We start from the raw sequence: 24,542 nt of genomic DNA on the forward strand, positions 1-24,542 counted from the left end.
AAAGCCTAAATTTGCTGGAAAAAGGAAAATGGATCAGTGTTATATAGATATATTTATATAATGTTAAAAGTTTGTATATAAAAAAGTTATAACTAGAGCCCAACTGATATATTGGCCTATCACTACTACATTAGTCTATATCAGTATTGGCATATATGTTGCCTCATGTGCACCAATATGACAACTTTTTCTTTTACAGAAGATAAAACAGGTTGTTTCTTAGTTTTAAAATCTTTAGTTTTGTTAAATTAGTTTTAAATTGTAGTGGGGATGATAATGATTAACTGATGATTAATCAATTGGTCTTTAAGAATTTGATCACTCAAGTAAATTTTTTATCAATCTACTATCAAATAAAGCTCTGAAATATATTTTTATGAGTGCATTTTGCATGTTATCTGATATTCAAGTATATGTGTGGCCTTTATAAGTTGTTTTATATGTTTCAGAGGCTATGTAGTGCTGTCAGAGAATATGTAACATGTTGCTGTGGAAACAGAGCTTTGACTGAGGAGGACAAAATGCATTTGGTATTGTTTGATACAAGCATTTTTATGCTTTTTTGTATATCTAATTTTTTTTTAAAAGTTTTTCTTTTAGGTATTTTCATGTTTTTTTTTTAATAATGATCAATTGATCGTTAATGTTACCAGTGACTGATATGATCAATTAATTATATTATTAATTATATGCATACACATATACATAATATTACATCTTTGTTGTTTGATAGCTACATTTGAAGAAACACTGCAAAAAATGTATGTCTATGTATATATTCTATATTCTTTACAAAGTATACTGGCCAATATATTTGCATTTTTTAATCCCTAATACCTATATTGACAACAAACCCCCAAAATTCTTTATCAGTCATCCTGTCCTGTTATGACGAGATGCTTTTAAGTTATAATAAGTTACTTTCATGTTATTATGACATACAAACTTATCATGTTATATCGATAATATTTTCTAGTTATAACATAAAAAGGTATAACATGAAATGTTTTATGTTACAACAACAAGTTATCATGTTATAACATGAATCTTTGCATGTTATTACAAAATAAATTGTATATAGTTAAGTGAAGAAATTTTTCTCGTAACGTGATAAGTTTGATAACCATAATAAGGTGAAAAATATCTTGTTATAACAACAAACTTTTCATGTTACATCTCGATTTTCAAACTGTGGTTTGTGGTACAAAAGCTACTTCTAGTGGTACGCAGAGGAATATCAGAAATATTTAATTAAAATGAAATAAATGATTTCAGAAATATATAATACTGTCAAAATGCTGCAAAATTTTAAATGAAAATACATAAAATATGAGATAACTTAAATTTAAGATAAGATTAAGATATGCTGCTGTTTAAATTAGCTTGATGCTACATTTGCAGCAGGTTGTTAACAAATAAAACCAAATACTAAGAAACGTGCTTTTATAACTAACTTAATTGGAGTTAAGTGTTAAGAGTTATGATATGAGCTGAATAAAATATTAGTCTAATTAATGATATGAATAGTTCCGCCTGTATATGAGGAGTCAAAATGTCTGCTGTGAGAGGGGAGTGAGGTGGGCCTGCCCCTGTATCATCTGCTGCCCTACCTGTGACTGCACGTTGGCTCCCACCTGAGCCCCCTGGTAAGAGTCCCCATTGAGAGACTGCACGCTCATGAACAAATCCCCGGAGTTTGACATGTTAAAAGAGCCAGCAGAACCTGGAAGGAGAGAGGGAGCAGTCGAATCACAGAGAGACAGAGAGCAAGCAGGCTAAAGCAAGTGGGCCGGTCCAGGCGGCGGCCCGGAGGAGCACCATGCAGAGGTTAGCTAGCAGCCGCGCAGGCTCTGTTAGACGGACAGGGACGGAGCCAAGAGGAAACTAATGGACACATGAAGACAGAGGAGATACAGCTGTGACCCGACACAAGAGCTGTTTGTGTCAAGAAGAAGTTCTAACCTCCAAACACAGACGTAAGCAAGTATTAGTGCTCTGAAGAGGTTATTCATGGCTAAGCTAACGTTACAACCAGGAAAGAAGAAGAGTTGAAAAAGCACTCTGAATGCCCTTTCTTGCTGGTCAAATTATTAATATTTATTTCATTTCAGAGTTAATACAGAAGGAGGCTTGGGATGTGTTTAGCCTAGCTTAATATGAGCAGGGAAAACTGCTAGCTTAATGTTAGCTTTATCAAAAGTGATAAAATTCACTTTCCAGCAAAACATTTGAAATTATTTGGTAACTACAGAATACAACATGCAAACAAATCAGCTTTGGAGTGGTGAAAATGTATTTTTGTCATGTATGTATTTATTCTTTTGAAGCCAGTTGTTTGCATTAGCTTCCCATACTTGTTCTATGCTAGGCTAAACATGTTTCCCGTTCTGACTCCTGCAAAAACACAGATTTCTAAAGATAAAGAACTGTAGCTTTTAAGGATAAGTCTAGTATTATTCTATTTTTCTTATTGTCAACAGGTCTCATAAAAAGACCAATGCTAGCACTGACTCCAAAAGTCACTAAAAGTCGCCAAATGATGTCAGATGCTCATTTGTACATTTGCTGATTTCATCACACAAGTATTTGCATAAAGCTTGTGTTAGCTCCAGCAAGCAAGAAAGAGATCACCAAACCAACTAGGGCGGCAACTAACAATTATTTTCATTGTTGATTATTTTCTTGATTAATTGGTTAATAGATGTTTGGTCTATAAAATGTCGCAAAATGGTGAAAAATGCTGATCAAAGCATAAAGTGACGTCCTCAAATGTCTTGTTTTGCTCACAATCTAAAGATATTCAGTTTACTGCCTGAGAGGAGTAAAGAAACCCGAAAATATTCAGAGATTTTTCAAATAAAGACAAATTTATATTATTATGCCTATTAATATTATATTTTTTCTGTTTACAGTGCACAAACTTCATCGCTGCCTACAAAAATTCGCTGTACAACACAAGCATGGTATGTAAACCCTTTGTTCAGCTCAAACAAAGTTGTCTGTGCTTGTTGTAGCACAGTTTTCTTATGCTATAGTTGGTAAAAATGAGTTTTTATGGGTGTATTTCAATGGCTTTGCCTGTCAGGTTGTTGTATTATGACTGGTTCCTGTGTGAATCCACTGCTGACACAGAAAGTTATTTATTGTGACTGAAGTCCCTTCAGAAATAATCCCATAAGATAAATAGTACTTTTAGTAGAGATGGGTACCAAAACCTGATATTAAACGAGCCCTAGTATCAATTTATTTAACACTGTTCTATTGATAAACAATAAGCAAGTACTCCACTATAACAAAAGTAAATCATTTAGTTGACCAACGCTCACTAGTATGGAAGTAATGTTTGACCTGGAATATCTATATTTATACAGGGTTACTTTAAAAATGTATTCAGTTACAGTTACTAATTACCTGCTCAAAAATGTACTAACTTAATCCAAGTGTCACAATATTAAAGTAATGTAATTTAGTAATGTAATTACTTTCCTTCACTTTTGGATTAGCTCAATATAAAATACAGTTAAAGTGTTTAGCCTCATATAGTGTTTTTAGGGCTGCAGCTAATGATTATTTTCATCATCAATTAATCAGTCAATTATTTTCTCAGTTATTCGATTAGTTGTTTGGTCAGAAAATGGTAAAAAAAATATATTGATCAAAGTTCAAGATGATGTCCTCAAATGTCTTGTTTTGTCCACAACTCAAAACATTTTTTTTTCATAAAAATGACTCAAAACGATTAATCCATTATCAAAATGATAATAATAGATTCATTGTTGCAGCTGTAAATGTTTTATGTTTGTTGTTAGGTTTATTAGTTTTTCCCAGCAGTTACTTCCTTTGTTATGTGCAATTGTGTGATTGTTGTGATTGATTGATTGATTGATTGATTGATTTATTGACTGATTGATTGATTGATTGATTGATTTAAAGACAAAAATGGCTAAATTTCCATCCAGTTAAGCATTTTTTCACTACAGACCATGACAATGAATTGGCAGTTGCATGTGCACTGTGCATGCTAGTATACTGTTCTTTATTTTAAAGTTGTAATTCTATTAATAATCCCCATTTTTACTAAATGTATCTGTGATCTGGTAAGGTCTTTTATATCTGTAACTGTAATGGTTACCTTAAATTACCTTTTTTTGTATCTAAATTATGTAATCCTGTTACATGTAATTGGTTGATCTCCGAGACTGTATCTATACTACAGTCAACATCTGTTTTTGGAGCTCTATGGCACATATATGTCATAAATATCACATATATCAGGCAATAATTATTGTTGAGTCAATAAATTGTGGATTTAGTCTTTTTATATGATTTGTTGACAATAAGAAAGAAGTACAGAATATCAGCAAATGTATCCTTTGAATGTCAGTACAGCAGAACATGATGAACAAAGGGGTTAATAGCATGAATACATGAAGAATACGATTAATTGAGATGAAGACAAAAGGACAGTAGGCATAGGGAGACTTGGCATGGGGCTCAGGTTGGCTAATCTCTGACACAGCGTTGGTAGTTGTACTTGTTTAGGGGAAAAGTTTGACCTGTGTGTTATAATAATGGTGCATTACCAGGTGATCGGCATGTTCCTTGTACAAGAACCGCCTGTTTGTTAGTCCTAACTCTTTCATTCCTTACAAACCACCTGCACCAGCATTGAAATAGCCTCAAACTGATATACCGCAATAGTCGCTTAGTTGTAGTGATGTACAGAGAGGAGGCACATGTCTAATAGCTGAGCAGAGCCAGGGACTTCCTGTCTCACCTGCAGAGTTTGGAGTTGAGGGTGAATTTGCTTGACTTCCATGTGAGGATGCATTAGCCGCATTCACGGCAGTTCTCGCAGCGTACATGTTGGCTTCTTCTTGGAACTTACCAATGTTTTTCTTGTATCTGATTCTTTTATTCCCAAACCAGTTGGAAACCTGAGCAGACAAACAAGAGAAGGTAGTTTAATTCCCATGAAATCTTCATACACAGAGCCTCTCCACATTTGAGGGCAAGCATTCAGAGAAATCAGGCTAGTGTTTAGCTTGGATGGCCTTAATGGCATGTGTAACACTGCAGAGAGCCTCTGTCAGAGGTAGGGGCTACATAGACTGGTGCTGTGAATCCGCATTAGTGCCAGAATGGAATGATTGCCAATAACAGTCTCATTATGTCACCATGACTGCAGCTATCATCAGAACTCACGCAAGCACCAATCAGTCAACATCCGCTAACACCCATTACTGCTAATGGACTCCCAGATGAAGCCAGGGGGGTAATCCCAGCGCTAATGATAAACAACATTAAAATGAAAACCAAATCAATCCTGCAAAGTTTCCAATACACAGAGTAGGTAAACATTCTCCTTTATTATGGCCAAGAAATGGAAACTCTACAAATCATTCAGCCGCCGAGCAGCTTCCACAATCAGGCCCAGATGCATCCTCAAATCACTTGGTATAAATTAATGAAACCAATTGAGAAAACAATCCATTCCCAAATGATGGATTCCAAACACAAACTGCTGTTTACCTTGGCGCTGTCATTGCTTTCCTTATTATCAATTCCCACAGAATTGAAACAACTTGAGTGCTAGAATGCAAACATGAAAAAAAAAACAAGGTGCCTAAATGTTTGACTCTTTTTTTGCTCGTCAGCAGAATTGGCGCAAACATCTCAAGTGTCTTCAGATGTTTGGTGAGTTAAGATTTAACGTAATTAGTCATCATTGCACTGCACATGCCTAAAATGACTGCAGGGCTCATTTTACAAGGCTAATTGTCTTGCTAATTACTTCCATATACCGTAGGACTGAAACTATTATTTTCACAATTAATTAACCTATTGATGTTTTTTATTAATCAATTCATAGTTTTGTCAATTTATTTGACTTGGAAAAACACATACATTTTACGATGTATAATGATATGAAACAAAGAAAAGAAAAAAAAATCTCTCATTATCAAGCATTAAAAGAAGTGATCAATTTTATACAAATGCTATTAATATCCAGGTGTCCATAACCAATGATGCGATTTGCACCCGGGGTGTAAGTAGCATGTCATGGCAGAGACAAGCATCCAGCTGTCCCTAGTGAACAATCCTACTTGCACATGTGGTGCAAGTAGCCTATCATGGCAGAGACAAGCACCCAAGTGTCCACAGCCAATAATGCCATTTGCACTCGTCATATAAATTGCCAGTCATAGCAGAGACAGGCACTTAGATGTCTGCAGCCAACAATGTTATTTGCACCTGGGGTGTAAATAGCCTATCATGGCAGCAACAACCACCCATGTGTATGTAGCCAGCAATGCTATTTGCACTTAGGGTGTAAGTAGCCTACCATGGCAGAGACAAACACCCAAGTGTCCACAGCTAAGAATTCTATTTGCACCCAGGGTGTAAGTAGCCTATCATGGCAAATACATGCACCCATGTGTCCATAGCCAACAATGATATTTGCACTCAGGGTGTGAATAGCCTATCATGACAGAGATGAGCACTCAGTTGTCCATAGCCTCTCAACAGAGACTTTGTCCCTCGTTATAGCTAAACTAGAGAGCTGGGTGTAAATAGTGGAATATCTACCATGTGATTCTTCTCATCTGGGTGCAAACAGACACTAAAATTTCTATCAGCTGTTTTACAATTCATTGAAGTACTATCACCAACTCTGGATTTGATATATTTTGTGTATTCTAATAGAAACTTATCCACCATACGAAGATCCATGACAGCGGTGTTGTCTTTAGCTTGCCTTACTTCAATAGAAACAAACAGTCATTGGTCAAAAATAGCTTTGTCTGGTTTGAATTAAAAGACAACAAACTTATGACATGGCATATTTATACTTTGAGCCCTTTGTTGTCTCAATGAAAGGTACTGCTAAAAGATTAGAGGAGCTGTCTGTACTCATGACAGTCACAAAACTTATTATTAGGTTACTTGCCAAGACGCTCACAGCTGCTTCAGACTAGAAACTGTCTCACGGTTGGATGTACAGTAGTTTTCCTACAGGTGGTGTGGTGTGGGGTGGCACTGATCTGTGGTGTACCTGGGCCACTGTGATGGCACACTTCTTTGCCAGCTCCTCTTTAGCCTCCTCGCTGGGGTACGGGTTACTGAGGTGCGAGTAGAAATACTCATTCAGGATCTCTGTAGCCTGCTTGTTGAAGTTTCGTCTTTTCCGTCTGAAAAAAAGAACGGTGGAGGTGAAAACAGGAAAAGAACCAAGTTTACATGAATCATATAGAGTGGACAGCGGTGTGCATTGCTGTCCAGTCCAACACAATGTCTTTTTGGTACTACCACTGGAGATGCTCCTTCCTAATACCAATTCCAATACCTGAACTTTGCGTATCAGCTGATACCAAGGACCGATCCAATACCAGTATTTGGCCAAAGCTGGACTTAATTGTACTCATACAAGCTTTAAAACCAAAAACCTTTAAACTAGAAGTGATGAAAATGCCTTTGCAGGTCACAAAGTCGAGAATAAATTTTATTCACTCTTGCATTAGCACAGACGTGTCCTCCAAGACTGCAACCCCTAAGTCTGATCGATCCACAAAGTTTGATTTATCTACGTGGCTTTCATCCAAGCTCCAAAAATGACATTTTGGTAGTTTAGTTCTTTTATTGTTGAAGAGGTGCTTTGAACAATGCTACCCTCCAATTACAGCCAATCATCTAACCTCTGTTTTTAACATCTCAAGCCTTCCATTCCACATGTCAACCTGATCGCACTTGGGTTTTCAAATGGTCTCTTTAGATCTCCCTGGTCTTGCTTTGGACGAACATTCCTGGCTTTGTGAAAACCTCTGCCGCACTAGAATCTTTCAATTTAGCTGCAGTTTTGCTCTGAGTCACTTTGTCAGGACTCAAGAGAACAATTTGGTCCAGAACTGCTTCACTTACAGCTCTGTTTATGGGCAACTGAAAAAAGAATTAGCAGTAGCAATAATAGCACATAGAGGGCCATTATAATCTACTCAAAATACACTGTTAGTTATGGAAAACAGAACAATTCATATTCTGTGAGTTAACATTTGAAAATGAGACAGGTTTTATAGCAATGTGCCAATTATAATACAATGTAATAACTTTTGATAAATAATAAAAACAATAAAACATAATACCTTTTCAGTTTCATCAAGTACTGAAAAATGCATAAGCAGTGATGTCGCAGTATACTGGTGTTCTGTTCATACGTGCTTCCTATCGAGATGTGACTTTGCGGTTCTCTGGGTTAGGGTTTTTCTGCTATTGATTTACTACGGTAGAATTTTTTCAGCAATGCAGCATAAATCATCAGAAGTCCAATATTGACAATAACCATCATATGTAAAAAATTGATAATTGATATTGTGTTAATAATACACGTACGATAATGTAATAATCCAGATCTTTCCCAAAAAAGGGACAAATGAACAATAAACAAAGTTAAAGATGAATGTGATTTTTTCTTTTTCAAATTTTCTATATAATATTGATAATATCATTAAGGTAAATTCTTTTCACAGCCTGTTACATAAGATTGGCATTAAATATCTCAACAGGTCTATAATCTTTGTCACTTGTTCTCTGATCATTTGATAGTTTTAAATTTAATAATAATACTGTGCAATTTTGCTTATTTTAGAGAAGACTTTAGGCAAAGATTTTTAGTTTTGTTGGATGAAAAAAAGCAAAATGAAAAAAGCATCTAACATTTATTTATATAACACTGACCTATAAAGCTGATGTGGCAAACATGTTGGGAAAGTTTACACATCCGGCAGTCATAAAGCAATATTAGCATTCATTTGAAATCATGTTTCTGTTGATGCTTCACAGCGTTCACTCCATCATTATCTGGCTATTTAAGCTGCTAAATGCACCACTGTGTTCACCAGTTACTTGCTAACTTTGTCTCTCTGCAGTTTGGTGCTGGGAAGGTAATGTTCAGCGGGTTTATCTGAGTTTTTTTTTTTTTTTCTTCACTGAAAACAGCAGCCTGCTGTGTCTGAAACGAGGTTGATGAGAGCCATGAGACTGGACCAGAACTGTTAAGTAGCAGCCTGTAAAACCAAAACAATGAAGTGAAAGACGCAGTGTCAGTTAAGAATTCTCCATGGGTTCGTATTAAATGAGAACCCCTGTCACATTATACAGTCTTTTGATACATAGTTAATACACTGTAAACACATTAGAGCAGCCTTAAAACTAGAGCTGTCCTGAAGTCCACTTTCGGGGCTTCAAAGCTTCAGTGAGAAGTATCTGTGAATATCTGAACCTTGGGGTGCGGGTGACATTATATCACTCATACTTTATTTTAACATAAACAGACAAGTCTAGTCCATTCCCACCTCCAAAGTCTCAAAAGTCAACTTGACAAGGATACGGATACTGCTCAGTGCACTTGTGTCACCTGGTTTTGAGACTATTTAAACTAGGGTTGCAAATTATAAGCACTTTCCTTAATTGATCATTGGTCAATTTAATGCCAAATTAATCAATCAGTTGTTAGAAACAAAATGCTTATACCAAATAATGTCAAATGCACTTTTTCCCCCTTAACCAAAACTTTCCACAGCAACATGCTGCAGATTCTCTGACAGCTTTATGGAACACATAGAGACATAAAGGTTTACATGTTTTACACTTATACTTTCTCTGTATTTCACTGTACATCAATTAGTTAAGACCAAATTCTTAACAAGCAATTAAGTGATCATCATTTAATTGTGATTTAAACGCCACAGAAAAGCTCAATTTCTCGCTCATCATCAGTATTTTGCCTTTTTTTTCAGTGCAGCTGATGGCATATCTCCTTTGTCTCTTAAAAAAAAACCTCTCAGAGGATTCAAAAACTGATTTGGACATGAATTACCATGGCAACGGTAGAAGCTTGAAGCTTTGAAACATTAAGGTCAGCCCTAATTAAAGAAAGTATCAAAAAAGTATAGTTTCCAGCTATCATATTGACAACAGTCTCATAAAATGTTCTTCGATGTTTGTTGTAGAAGAAATTTGACATTGAGGGGACAGAATAACGGTCTAATATAAAAAACAGAGATAATCCCAGTAAAATGCTAGTATCCCAGCATGCTAAAAATATATGTCGGCACAGAAACAAGGCTGGACTGATCAAACATGGTTTCCATATTAAAATGAACACCTTGAAGCAGACAGACACCACATGCTGATGCCCATGAGTTGACTGACCCTCTATCTCCTGCACCTATCAGGTCATGTCTGCATGTGCCACATCTAAAGAGGGCTTTACATAAGCTGGAGGGGAACCCTGTAAAAAATCTCCATGCATGCATCCACCGGTGAGGAGATTTGTGCTAAAATCTCTGTCCCGCACTCCGAAAAGCCTGCTTGAGAATATGTAAATGTGCACAGCATGGGCTCCAGCAGCCAGTAGATTAATCAGCGGAGCCGAGCATGGCAGTGCCTCTCAACCAGTGAAAGCTTTCCTCTTCCTCCACCCTTCCCCTTCCCCTCGCCGCTGCCGCTGCCGCTGCTGCACCGCCACAATAATTTGCAAGAGAATAGATAGGGAGCTTTGTAAGGGAGCGCATGCCTCATTTAAATGTTATGCCTCCAACTCAGACTTTGAGCGACATTTATCCTTGGAGAAATGTATGCAAATCCGAAGCACGCATCAAAAGGAACAAGCGATTACATTAAAAAAGGGAAACAGTTAGCGTTATGGAGCACGCAGGGAACTCTTATTGGCCAGTGTTGCTGGGTATGCTGGTCCAAATGGCAGCCATAGATGCAAACCAGCCCAGTGTGTGTGGTAAGTAGCAAAACAGTATGTGTTACAGCATGTTTATAGCATGATAGGCCTCCTACATCAGCCATTCATATGGATATGAGGCTGAGAGGGGAGCACATGATGATTTGCAGTGTTGTTAAATTGGGAGGTTATTTGCAGCATGGAGCACGGCAGTGTGTACGGTTCACACAGAATGGAAATGTGCGTGCACACACACACGCGCACACACAGGCGTAGTGCACACAAGGACACACACCTGGCATCGAGGAAGCGGGAGCGCAGGATCATAACGGCCTCGCAGGTGCTCTGTTTGAGCTGCATCTGGATGGAGCTGAACTTGCGGTGGATGATGTTCACCATGCGCTCGATCTCTTTGGGCGAAATTGGCCGCGTGCGCGACTGCTCCCGCAACAGGTTCATGACGTGGGTGGTGAACTCGTTACATGCCTGTAAGCAGGACACACAGAGGAATAAATTAAATACAACACTCCCCGTAAGGTCAATAAATATGTGCAAAAGACTTAAAAAGCATAGTTCAGATTTTCTGAAGTGGGGTCGTATGAGGTACTCTTCCACACGCAGTGTATTGGCTACAGTCGATGCAGTATATTGTATATAAACTGCTATATAGTTCACTGTATATTATCTTGAATTAAGAAAAACGATCAAGTATTCATAAATTGCTGCACAAAAAAACTAAAACTAGAAACAAACTGCATTATGTTCTGTAAAAAAAAAAGAAAAGTTAATCATATCGGTGCCTAATGGACAACAAATATGCTAATACCTTTGTAGACCCATATAGCCGTGATAGGACAAGCATTGGCCAATAATATTGAAGTAGAGAGGAGAAGTAGCACGTAAGCTAAGCAATGTAGTATTGTGGCCAGTGTTAGCAACAAAAGGCATACTAGTCAATTAAAAAAAGGTCCAATCAATGTCAGTGTCAACTTACCCTGCTTTACATTGCCGTCAGACAGCCTTTTCAGACAGGAAACCATTGTTATATAAGTCAGATATCACTCTCTCCAAACCAACCAAACTCCTTTGACAAAATCAGTAATTTTACCTCACAGATTACCAGAGTTGTTGGTTTCGTGCTGCCTTGACCTGTTAGTTTGTTTGAATTATTGTGTGACTTCGGTGTTTTAAAAGTATAGTTTGGATTCACTGTAGACACACAGCGGCACAAACAAACTAACAGACTGATGCAGCTTTTGAACAGAAACGTCTCATCTTCATCAGGGTAAAATTACTGATTTCGCCTGTGGAGTTTGGTTGGCTTCGGAGAAAGCATTATTACAGTGATTTCCAGCCTCTTCCAGTGTCTGACAGCAAAGTAAAGTAGTTAAAACTGTTGAATTACAGCATATCCTTAAACTACTATGGATTTTTTCAGGTGGAGCTTTTTTGCAGAGACCGTCCACAGCAGTTCATTGCTTAGCTTCCATGCTGGTGCCTCTCTCTGCTTCTCCAAATGCCATCAGACTATGGATATATACCTCGTACAACCCCACTTCAAATAATCAGAACTATCCCTTTAATTTGTCAACATGGTGGTACCAAATTCACCATTTCACAGAACACACATCTGTACACACACAATGACACCCGGTATTTAAAATTCATAGATGAAAGAAATTTAAAATCCAGCTCTTTGCTTAATGTAGTTCTGGGCCAAGCTTTCTCACAGAGCCGAGGGGGAATATAAGCGCTGATATATTTCATATTTAACACAAGTGGTGATGGCAGTGTGTTGAGAGGAACCAATGACAGCTGTTCCCTTCCCAGACACACACTTTCACAGCGTAGCCACCCTGAGAGACGAACATGCCACGACGTTTCATTCATCCCCCCTGTGTGACACCAGGCGTGAATCTGCCACGATATTACACTCCGACTCCGTGTCTCTTACTGTCTCCTCTTCTTTATTTCTTCTTCTCCTGTCGATCTCTCTCTGGATTTAGCCGTGTCAGGCTTTGTCTGTGTCTGTCTATCTGCGTGTTCATCTGTCTTACTCACACTCATCTGAAAGGGATGCTATTGTCATGAATGCATCGGTTATCAAGGCAATGAGAGGAAATCATCATCCCCCCGCCAACTGACTTTCAAGACTATACTTGGAATACACACAGAGACACACAGCATACTGCATGTGCTGGACTATTCTGGGGTGAAAACACCATCTAAAGAGAATTCTTACTGACAGTGATACACATTGAGGAAACATTTGAGTCTGTCATCTGATTTAAGGCTGATCCTGACACAGAGAAGAGTATAAGCCTGTATTAAAATAAGACCAAAGGAAAAGTATGAATATGGACCAGCTCATTGATATGAAATCTATGTTTGCACAGCCATTGTTGACTTTGTATTTCTTGTGTTATAACTGACTCTTTTGCTTGTATTAAAAAAAAAAAAATCAAATATCAGTACTGACATATATGCTGGGTATTTTTCTTTCATTTTTATAGGCAGTATTTTATGTCTGTGATCTGATATGGATAAAATACTGCCTATAAAACAAACTGAAAAAAAAAAAACTGCATTATGTTCTGTCAATATATCGGCTGACTGATTATATTGGTCTACCTCTAGCGCAGAAACATTCAGATTAGAGCTGTAACAATTAATTGAATAATTGATTATTAATCAATTACTAAACTAACCTGAAAATATTTTGATAATCAATTAATGGGTTTGAGTATTTTTTAAGGTCATAATTCTCTAATTTCAGCCTCTTAAATATGAATCTTTTCAGTTTTCTTTGCTCTTTTATGGCAGTAAAAATAATTTATTTTGGTTGTGTGTAAAACAAGGCATTTGACTTTTTATAGATCAAAGAACTAATCAAACAATTAAGAAAATAATTGTCAGATTATTTGACAATGAAAATAATTGTTAGTTGCCCTGATCCAGATTCCTGAAGTTATGCCAAAATTTGCCAAAACGTGAACAGTGAAAGTCCAGAACTTTGTAATATTTACTTAACTGTCAAATAAGACAAAGAATAGCAGCAAATCTTCTCAAATGAGTAGCTGGAACTACTGAACTTTCTATATTTGTACTTGACAAATGACTTAAATGACTTGATGATTAGTATTATTTTTCTGTTAATTACTAATCAGCTCTTTAGCCGTTTGGCTCTCATTACAAAGAGAAAGCATCCACATTGGTGACCTCATAGTTCACCATATAACCACATCATCAATCCCCAGGCTGTTTTTAAAGGGATAGTCCACCCAAAAATGAAAATGCAGTCATTATTTTCTCATCCTCATGCCAACTGAAAATCAGGTTTTTTTTGTTTAATCCACAAAACGCTGCTTGAGTTTCACAGGAAAACAGTGTTGCAGAATCTCCCAAACAATTTCAGTGAATGGCGACCAGTTTTCAAACAGAAAAAAACAAACAAACAAACATTAAATGCCTCCATGCTGCTCATCTGGTGTAATCCAAGCCTCATTAAACCCAGACATGCTGTTCACTTGTATGCACATGCCACCACACCACACACACCAAGTTCAGATGCACACATAAACATTAACGTGGCTCCAAGCTAAGGATCTACAGTGAAGATTCAGGCTAAAAACATGGTGTAAATGACTGAATTTTCATTTTGGGGTGTATTATCCCTTTAAGTCCTTTCTAAGGCCTCAGAATGAATTTTAGTACCAACTTCAAGGCTGTACTGGTAAAAGTATGAGAGATAAAATGGAAAATCAGTATGCACATTTTAAGCCGTAGAAAATAATGATTTATTATTTAAGTACTTGAATTTAATAAAACATCTCATTATAATCTCACATTCATATTGCCTGGAATAGGCTTAACCCACTCATATTTTATATTTTCCTGCCACTTAGGGTTAAAACAGCTTCAGAATTGCCCATTCTGAGTAGACAAGCTAACATTAGCTTGTTTGTAGCAAGCAAAACACACAAAACATTTTGTACATTTTAGTTATTCATGATGTTACAGTAATTATCTGATCCTATAAAAAGGGCAAAAATGTAAGACCTTTTTAAATGAAATTCATTACTTTTAAGGCCTTATTCTGAGAACAATTAAAGCAAAAATGTCAAACATTTGTCATTTCCGGCCTCTGGACTGCTGTTCATTTTTAACACTTAAAAACTGAGCAGTGGAGTTGGAAAGACATGGACATTTACTAGAAAACAAAAAGATGCAGATCTAGCTGCATTATGGGAAACACAGGCGCCAGCGTTTCAGGATTGTGACCTTTACCAGGGACTATAAGTCACTTCTGACCACTTCTGTTTTTTTTTTTACCGTAGTTCCACAACTTCCTCAGGTCCATTACTCTTGGAGTTAGTTGTTGTTACTATATTTTGTGAGGACAATTTTCTTGTCTGACTATTCTGATTGCAGAAAAAAGTCAGACATGGTGAGATAAACCTCAGATTATCTCACATGGCCTCCTCTGGTACTTTTAAATTAAGTTTTAACAAGCTGAAGTTAGGAAAGGCACTGTATAAATAAAGATTTCTATCACAAATAGTATTATTATTACAGCTTTAAGATCCAAGCCAGTTACATTCATTGAACGGGCTCATATTTTTGGTGAATGGTGAACTGACCAACGTGGTTTATCAGTGAAGTGTATGAACTCCAGTGCAGGCAGGAGTCTGTTTACAATGAGAAACAAACAGGTAGATACATATTATACCCTCATCTCCAAATGTCTGTATCTATGGAAGCATATTTCTGCCAATATTATTATTATTTCTCATTAATTGGAATAAATTGGAATCTCAAAATAATGATTTAGCATTTAAAATATTGACTGTATATCACAAAATAATGAGAAACGTTCTCTTTCTTACATATTATAGTCAGTAGTTTGAGATATTAAGTCATTATTTTGAGATACTAAGTGATTACTGTATGATAGGGGAGACCAGGGGCAATTGTACCATAACTCTCTACTACTACTTGAAATACACTAGCTGTCTTTTGATATAAAAAAATATGTGCACTAATTAATAATACAGTTGATATATTTTCACCAATAAAGACAAGACTGTACTATTAAATTTCATGCAATTTCAAGCCAGAGTGTTGCCATTGTCCCCTTGGGGACGAAAGGTGTTACAGTGGTTGGGGGCAGTCGAAACACTGAAAAAATAAACCCACTGTATCTTAAAGTGATCACATTGATGCTGTAGAATCTAATAATGTTACCAAGTTTTTCTTTTGTATTTGGTTTGAATTCTTTTAGATGTCAGGCATCGTCTGTATTCCAAGCTATTTTTGCAGAAATCTGCTCTAAGATTTTTATTATTTGAATTGAGTTAAAAGTAATTTTAGATCTACAAAAAAAATAATAAATATGAAAACATGAATATTATGCACCATTTAGTAAAATGTCATTATGTAGACTCCAGTGTCCCTGGTGGGAGGAAGTCCTATTTCAAATTAAGTACAAAAAAATAAGAAAAGAACATGATCAAGCTCATTTTTTGAACAGAACTTTGAAGTAACTCTTTTAAAGTGTGAATTTAAGTATAAATAAAGTATGTCTACAGTGTGTAACAATCAGTGTTTCATGTCAGCCAATCAAAATGAAACATCTGCTCTCCTCACCTGTTCGTACTTCTCCAGCTCTGTGTGGTAGATCTGTCTGATCTGGGACAGCTTGGCTCTGTAGTCGGAGTGCTCCGCCGAGTTGTCGGCCCCGGCTCCTCCTGAGGCGGCCGCCGCAGCAGCCGCCGCCGCCGAGCCTCCGCCTTTCTCCGGACCGGACACGCCCTCCGCCAGCAGCATGTTGTCCAGCCGCATGAGCTGGGGATCCGGGGGCTCCTCCTCCTGGGCGCCGCGGATACTCAGCACTGCAATGACAGGAGGAGGTCAGAGGTCAGGCGGAAAGGTCACACCTACAGTGGCGTGATGCACCGTAACAAGCTGTCAGCTGCACGGGGCTGACGGCGCTGAGCTGCACCCACACATCCACCAACCAACCGGCTCAGTTTGACTGATTCAGTATGTCGGAGCAAAGACAAACATACAAGCAGAGACTGGTGGTGTAACGTTAAACACACACACACACACACACACACACACACACACCGCTACAGAGACTGAAGCTGAAATTGTTTAGCTCTTGTTTAATGACATTTAAAAAGGAATTAGGGACACATTTTCATTTTTAACAAATGAAACCAGATATTAAGGCTGCATGATGGGGTGAGAAAGTCATTTTCAATTATTTTGACAGAAATTACGGCTGTGATATGTGATACAATTAGTGGAAATGATCATTGTTGCATCACAATTTTTTACCAAACAAAAAATTGAAAAAACATTGTGATTTGGTTCTGCAATTTGGATATTGCACTTGGCCGTTCTGCAGTTTCAATAATATTGCGATTAATTGTGCAGCCCTACCAGAAATACAGCTTGACACATTTTAAAAATTAATGTCAAGTAGAACGGAGCTGTTTCTGTCTTGCGTGATTCTCTCACTGGCTTTTCTTTGTTATTTATGACAGTAAATGAAGAGTTATGTGAAGGCCTCACTTTGGAGTCTGGGAAACTGTGAAAAGTATTTTTCACAGTTTTTTGACTCTTTATAGAAATAATCATCACATTAATTGATAATGAAAATAATCGTTGGTTGCAGCCCTGAATCACATCGATCCTTAAGATTTCTAAAAATTAGTCGATTAATTGATAATTTTATCCACAGAATAATAATTGGCAGCTATTTTGACAATCAATTAATGGTAAATAGAATTTTTCAAGAAAAACATGCCAAACATTTCTCAGTTCCAGCTTCTCACTTGTCAAGATTTGTTGCCTTTCTCTGGTTTCTATCTCTGAACACTGAACATCTTTGGGTTTTGGACAAAACAAGATATCTGAGGACATCACCCGGGGCTTTAAGAAATTGCAGTAGACATATTTCACTGCTTTTTGAGATTTTCTAAACCAGGTTATTCTATAAATTGTTGAAACAATAAATAATGAAAACAATCGTTAGTCAGTCGCAGCCCTAGATTAAAGTATTTGGTGATGACAAAACGCAGGATTTGTTTTAGGGCCGCAACTAAAGATTATTTCATTATCAGTTATTCTGTAGATCATTTTCTCAATTAGCTGATTCAGTTTTTGCTCTATAAAATGTCAGAAAATGTTGATCAAAGCTCAACATGACATCCTCAAATGTCTTGTTTTGTCCACAACTCAAACATACTCAGTTTACTGCCAGAGAGGAGTAAAGAAACCAGAAAATATTCACATTCACATTTTTTTCCTATAACTAATTGTTGCTCTATTTTTTTTTTATTTTGCAGGTACCTTTCTTAATTTTCTTTGCCTCTACTTTTTTCTTTATTTCTATTTTCATTACTATAACCCTAACCCCAACCCTAACCCTACTATTATTACTTTTCTCATCCATTTGTCAATCTATTTATGATACTCTTTTAACTGTCAGAATTGTTCTTTGTTTGTTTGGGTGTAGTATACATGATTCTTTAGTAGTCAATTTGAAAAGTAAGTGTAAAAATTAAGTTTAATGACGAAAAAAAACTAAAACTTGTATGATTTCATTAGTGGGAAAAGTGCATTGTCAGTATTAAGTGGATACAATGTACAGTATACTTTGTGCAAATGAAATATATATGTAGATTTTATTGGCTATTACACAGTGGACAGACATTTAATTGGACAGAGAAAGAAGGACAGTGTGATTCAAATGCAGTGACCTGAAACATGACATGAAACCTGCACATTAAATGCTAATTCTGAGCTTCTTCAACAATGATCTAGACGGATACCTCCGCCTTCCACCAGAGGTCTCCCTTGCCATTCTTTATGAGATCCCAGTCCCACCTTCCATTTTCTGAGGTGAAAACACTCCCAGGCTCTGACTCTTCCTCCTCCATCTGAGAAACATCCATTTCAATATAAAACACCTTCTCCTGGCTGTGTGGAGCTGCTGCTGCTGCCTCGAGGATCCAAATTGATCCCAGAGTGGACATCCAAAGTGCATCGACAGCAGCTGGCATTATCGTTCGCGGGGGCCTCGACCGCGGCGCTAACACGAGCTACGACTCTGTGACTTTACGCCCCGTGTGTGTCGATAGCCATTTAAAGCGTTACCATTCGTCATTTGTCTCGTTGTCATTGAATGAGAAGGGACAGGCAAGGAGCACTTCATTAATTCAGAGACAATGGGAGCGCTTGGTGCATTAACCCCAGACTGCTGTCCGGGGTGGTAGGCCCGGGCGGGGGGTCACTGGGATGAGAATGAGGCCTGCTGTACTAGCCGAGGAAGAGTCGGGGGGCTCCCTCAGTCACCCTCGCCTGCCTTTAAGTGGACTGGAAATGCAAATATGGCAACTGTTGGCGAGTGGAAGAGGTCAGGGGTTCAGGCCACGGGCTCAGCAGGAGGTAGATTGAGTGTGGGAGGAGTGTCGGTGGAGGGTGGAAGGGGGGAGTGGGGTGTCTCCTGGGATGGCAGGACTGTACAAACATCCTGTCTCATTACCCAGACTCCTTCATCACTCCTGTAATGTATGGACGGGCTCAGAGAGGGGGAAACTCTCGGATGGCTTAACACCCGCCTTACCTCTGCGCCGCCGCCGCCGCTGTAGCCGCGTTATGACCCGATCAAACCTGCTCCATCAGAAACTCTAAACCCGCCTGTCCGCTCTAGTTAATGTACATCAGCGTAGGCCTCCGCCGCTCGCCGGCTCCTGAACACTCACCAGTACGGGGAGGCAGTTTTTTTCTCTATAGTTACCACCTCATAAATACCAGACTAAAGTGGGTGTTAAAATGAGAGCACACCACAATATCCTGTGGAGAGAAAATGAGCTGCACTTTCTGGAAGTCATTTTCAGAGGGAAAAGAACTCATAGCAGCACATACTTAAAGAAGAAGAAAGAGAATTTTTACAAAAGCGCACAAGAAGAAGCTACATTTAGGCTGGGCTGCACCAACAAGAACTAACTTTTACACGCGACTGAATCTTGACAAAACTTTATAAAACTTATGTTGCACCTAAATTTAAAACTAGCCTAAAATTAAAGACTACATTGTACCTAAGTTTAATTTCTACCTAAACCCAGATTAAACTTAATTCTTTGGCACCAAAACTTCAAACTCTGATTTAAAACATGATCCAGTATTAACTTTAAACCTCAGCTTTTAACTTTTAAAATGGCTGCTTTTCCAATGAATTTACCAAAAAAAACAAAAAAACAACAACAACAAAGTGACAGACTGAACCCAACTGCATTTTATGATGTGTATCTTCTCTTTCCTTTACTCTGGTTGATGTTTTAAATCAGTCTGACTCTGTCCTCACTGTGCTGTTGTCAGTTTTTTAATCCACAATTTGTTTTGCTAATATTGCTCATTAATTGGACCAACAAGTTTTTCTCAAGAGAGGAGAAGTCAGTTTCACTGTTGAACCAGCATGAGCAGGTTAACTTGGCTAATTAACCTTGTAGTTTTTTAATTTGTTTGCAGCTAGCTAGCAAACACTGTAACATTTTTGTTAACTTTTTAGCTAGCTAGCAAACAACATAATGTTTTGTTACATTTTTAGCCAACTAGCGAACAATGTAACATTTTGTTAATTTTGTTTTTGCTGGCTATAAAAAAACATAATGTTTTGGATTTTTTTTAATAGGACAACACACAGCAAAGGACTGCAGGCGGGAGCTGAACCCATAGTCGCTGCAGAAGACCCACGGTCCCAGCACATGGGGCGCACGCTACGCCAACTGAGCCAGGCCATGTACGTATGTTACTTTTTAACTAGTTACCAAACAAAGAAATATTTTGTAAACTTTTTAGGTAGCTAGCAAACAAAGTCACATTTAGCTAACCAGCAAAAAATGTAACGTTTTGTAAATTTTTAGTTAGCCAGCAAACAATCTAGAGCTTTATGACCTTTTCAGGTAGCTAGCAAACAATGTAAAGCTTTTGAAACCTTTTAGCTAGCTAGTAAACAATGTAACATTTTGTTAACTTTTTAGCTAGCCAGCAAACAATGTAAATGCTTTGTTAAGGAATACAGAGTAGCTGAAATGGTTTCCCCAGTCTTTACTTACCAACAGCTTTACTTTACTTATTTATTTCAAGTATCTCCATATTGACTGGGGAGTTTTTAATTGTGCAACAGAACTCTTCTAATTTTAAATCTGGATTTACTCATTTTAAATCTTGTAGCGCTCAACTTTGATTAGAACCAGTCCTTGATTAAATTCATTTTTGTTTGGTGCACCCCAGTCTTAGTTTTCCAAATGGGGTGAAAATGAGCGAATAGATTCATTAGATTCACACAATGTCTCTTTTCAAATTTTGTTTTCAGCCCTTTGCTTTGGATTGAATACATGGGTGGGGGACAAAAATGTCAAAAAACACTGAGAGTAAAAGCACAATTCAAAGGACGCCAGCACACATATGTAAGGGAGGAAGCTCTTCTCAGATGGTTCTACCGAAAAACGCAGTGCAGATTTCTTCCCGAACTCATAAAACGTCTAGACTGTCAAATGAAAATGGAACATAAAAATTCCCTGCGTCCACAGAAACGATTCAATTCACGTCTGCCAAGTTCCAGCTTAACATTCATGAAGTGTTTATTTTACTTGGCTTGAAGCACCTCCAACATCAGTCTTATAAGAGCGGCTGTTGCAGAGAAGGTCATTTCTTAGGAGATCTCTTGGAAGGCAAAGAGAAAAAACACTCGTAGGCTGATTTTTTTTTTTTTTTTTTTTTTTTTTAAAGAAAGATGGAATAAGAAAGGTCATGGACAAATGGAAAGCAAACGACTACATTCAACAGGGCTGCGTAAAGCCGAGCATTGTGCTCAAAATAAATAGGTGTCTTAAACTGACAATTAACACAAACTCAGACATGATCCCCAGGCCTTGCTTGTTGACACGTGTACACCCTCGCTAATCAGCCCGCGTATCACATCCTCGCCTCGTACGCGGCCCAGATCCCAGCTCCATTCTTGCTGCTGATCCAGCTGTCTTGGAGAGCATCTGTCAGGAGGGACCCAGGAAGGAACAATGCATTACGCCATGTTGGCTGTGTACTGTCATCCCTCATTGACAGCACATTGTCACACTTACACAGTGTCCTCTGAGCTGGGAACAAGCTAAGTAGCTGCTGACTATAATATCAGCTTCTTCCTGCCGCCTCTTATCACACAATCTGATGGGGAAACCTTCTCCGAGTGGGGTTAATGTGGATTCTGCGGAAAAGGATGCGACTGAAGGTGTTCGGTGTTAATCTACGAGGCTAATCAGTGTGATCCTTAAAGAGATGACAGGCATAATGGCGGGCTAACAATCTCTCGTACCACAGACCTGCAGTGTCGGGAAGTGACGGAAACAAATGATGATTTATTTATTCCAGCCTGAACCTAAAGCACATAATTAAAACCATGGAGGGATTATCTCAAACAAATAAAATTAATAAAGAAAAGAAAGGGATAATATGCCTCCATAAAATTGGCTTTGCTGTGGGTCATAATTACACGACTCAGTGAGGGCCACTTTATTGGCTAATGGCGGCCTAATTGATTCATCCTAATGTTTTTCGAGCCTTGGGTCTGCTGGGCACTCCCTGTCCAATAGTGCTGGTGAACTTACTTAGCCACCCGCAGACAAACACTGAAGGTTCTCCCAGGGATAAACAATTATCTCTGCGTATGTGCGGCTGTGTGTGATTCGGACCCCCCCCTACCACCGCCACCATCACCACCACTACTGCCACCCTCCTACCCTCCCCCACAGTCAACACACATTTTCTGTATGTCTCTAATGGATGCCATTTCCCTCTTGGAGGCGTTTCAAAGATGGCTTGTTGTCAGACGATGCCTTATTCCTCCCTGCTGCTGTTGACAAGCAATTCTCACAAGGAGGCATGCACCGGGCTTTATTGCTCCGCTTTATTTCGTGTATTAATATGAATACAAACACAGAACTCCTACATTGGCTCTGGTTGCTGATGAATTTGCTAATAACATACACAATGCAGGGTTGTGGGGTAATATTGAAGGGAACCTCTACATATGTTCACAGTAGAGCTCAGCGGTGCACAGAGATGACATTATCTGTATCTGTATCTGTTCCTCCAGCAAAATTATCTGTCTCTGTGTCTGTATTTGGATAGATTACTGGAAGTGGGCGTGGTTTATACCTGAAGTCACGGTAAACCCGTCAAATGTTGTATTTTCTAACCTAATATTCATTTACAGTGCAACTGTTGCAACTTCAGATTATTCCCTTCAGAATCTTTCAATTTCTGTATTACAGTATTAAAATTAAGTCACTGATTCTTGAGAATTGGGACAAAACTGTATTTTGAGGCGTGTTTTGATTTTTACTCTTCAGTTATGATGGAAAATATATTTTAAAAGATCAAACTCTTGGCGGGCCAACATCCTGGTGATTCAGTTTTTTAATTAAATGTAGACGTCAGCTCAGATGAAAAATCTGACAGAGCTGATGTCTTTCAATGTTGACAAAATGTTAAATTTTTTCATGTCACAGCATATTCACAGTGTCTAGTGATTTTATTTTGCTAAGTTGCCCAGAGTTCTCTTAGTGCTAATCAAAATACAACTGTTTTGAACCATAATTCTAGTTTTGATTCAGAAAGCCTAGTTTTTTAGAAAGTTTAGCAGTGCTTGAGCAGTATTCCTGCCCCTTTAAAACCAGGAAGTGAGACAGGGGTCCTTAGCTTATAGCTAACCTTTTGACAAAAATCTGATACACAATTTTAAAGTGCCAGCATTTTCATTATAAGACTGATTTTAAAACATAGCACATTTCTATACATGTGTTACCAGCAGGTATTTTAGATTTTGAAGACTTTTAACACATTTTTAAATTGTTTGAAGTTGTGAATTCTTGTCTGGGACAATGCTGTTTTCTGGCACAGAGCAAGTTTAGGAATTTAAAAAAAAATAATGCTTTCCCAAATAATGTATTCAGACTATCCATAATAGAGCTGCAGCTAACAATTATTGTCAGATCAGATCAGTAAATCTGCAGATCACTCTCATGATTAATAGGTTAATCATCTAGTCTATAAAATGCTAAAAAAAAAAGTTCAAACTGCTTCATTTGTGGGGATGTAATGATATCAAACACTCGCGGTACAATTATACCATGATGAAAAAGTCCATGATCTGATATTTATTGTGATATTGATATAATATAATATATTGATATAATGAAAGCATGTGTAAAAAAGTAGTAATATTATAACATTAAATAAAAGAATAATATAAAATGATTTGCTACAGTCCAGTACAGTATCAAGACAATGCAAATCATAGTATTCGATATATTGTTACATCCCTAACCAACAGTTCAAAACCCATATACTCATCATTTACTGTCATAAATGATAAAGAAAAGCAACAAATCTTCACATTTATGTTTGACACTTTTGCTTGAAAAATGACAAATGTTTAATCAATTATCAAAGAAAGTGGCAACTAATCTTTGCAGCTCTAGTTTGTGGTGTAAATGCGTCTCTGTGAGGACACACTGGGTCAGGGTTAGTGTGCACTGGTCGCTGGTTGTACTGCTCTGTATACACACAGCAAGACAAAATGTCAGCCAGGAAAAGTAAACTGGAATGGGAGAACATGACATTTATTTAACCCTGCAGCATCTGGCCTTTTTACAAATCAAATCGATATTTAATAAAAGCCCGGGCCAATTGGCTTTTTGAGAGGTGGATGTTTAACTGTCTGCTTGTTTATCTGGAAATA

At 37.8% G+C, this 24,542-nt stretch overlaps 1 protein-coding gene across 2 annotated transcripts in view; it reads right to left on the reverse strand.

Moving 5' to 3' along the window:
• LOC146323496 (pre-B-cell leukemia transcription factor 1) overlaps window positions 1-24,542 on the reverse strand; it is a 95,332-nt gene that overhangs the window by 8,949 nt on the left and 61,841 nt on the right. The window contains exons 3-7 of one of the 2 annotated variants that reach the window (XM_084722477.1): window positions 16,379-16,623; window positions 11,028-11,218; window positions 7,058-7,193; window positions 4,778-4,937; window positions 1,611-1,723 (exon numbers count right to left, since the gene is read on the reverse strand). In XM_084722477.1, the coding sequence (XP_084578603.1) occupies window positions 1,611-1,723; window positions 4,778-4,937; window positions 7,058-7,193; window positions 11,028-11,218; window positions 16,379-16,623 (845 nt within the window). The remainder of the gene's footprint in view (window positions 1-1,610; window positions 1,724-4,777; window positions 4,938-7,057; window positions 7,194-11,027; window positions 11,219-16,378; window positions 16,624-24,542) is intronic. The other variant, XM_084722478.1, reaches the window with a different exon arrangement.

The sequence above is a fragment of the Lutjanus erythropterus genome, chromosome 7, assembly GCF_056507025.1.
Source record: "Lutjanus erythropterus isolate fLutEry1 chromosome 7, fLutEry1.hap2, whole genome shotgun sequence".
NCBI classification, from domain to species: Eukaryota; Metazoa; Chordata; class Actinopteri; order Lutjaniformes; family Lutjanidae; genus Lutjanus; species Lutjanus erythropterus.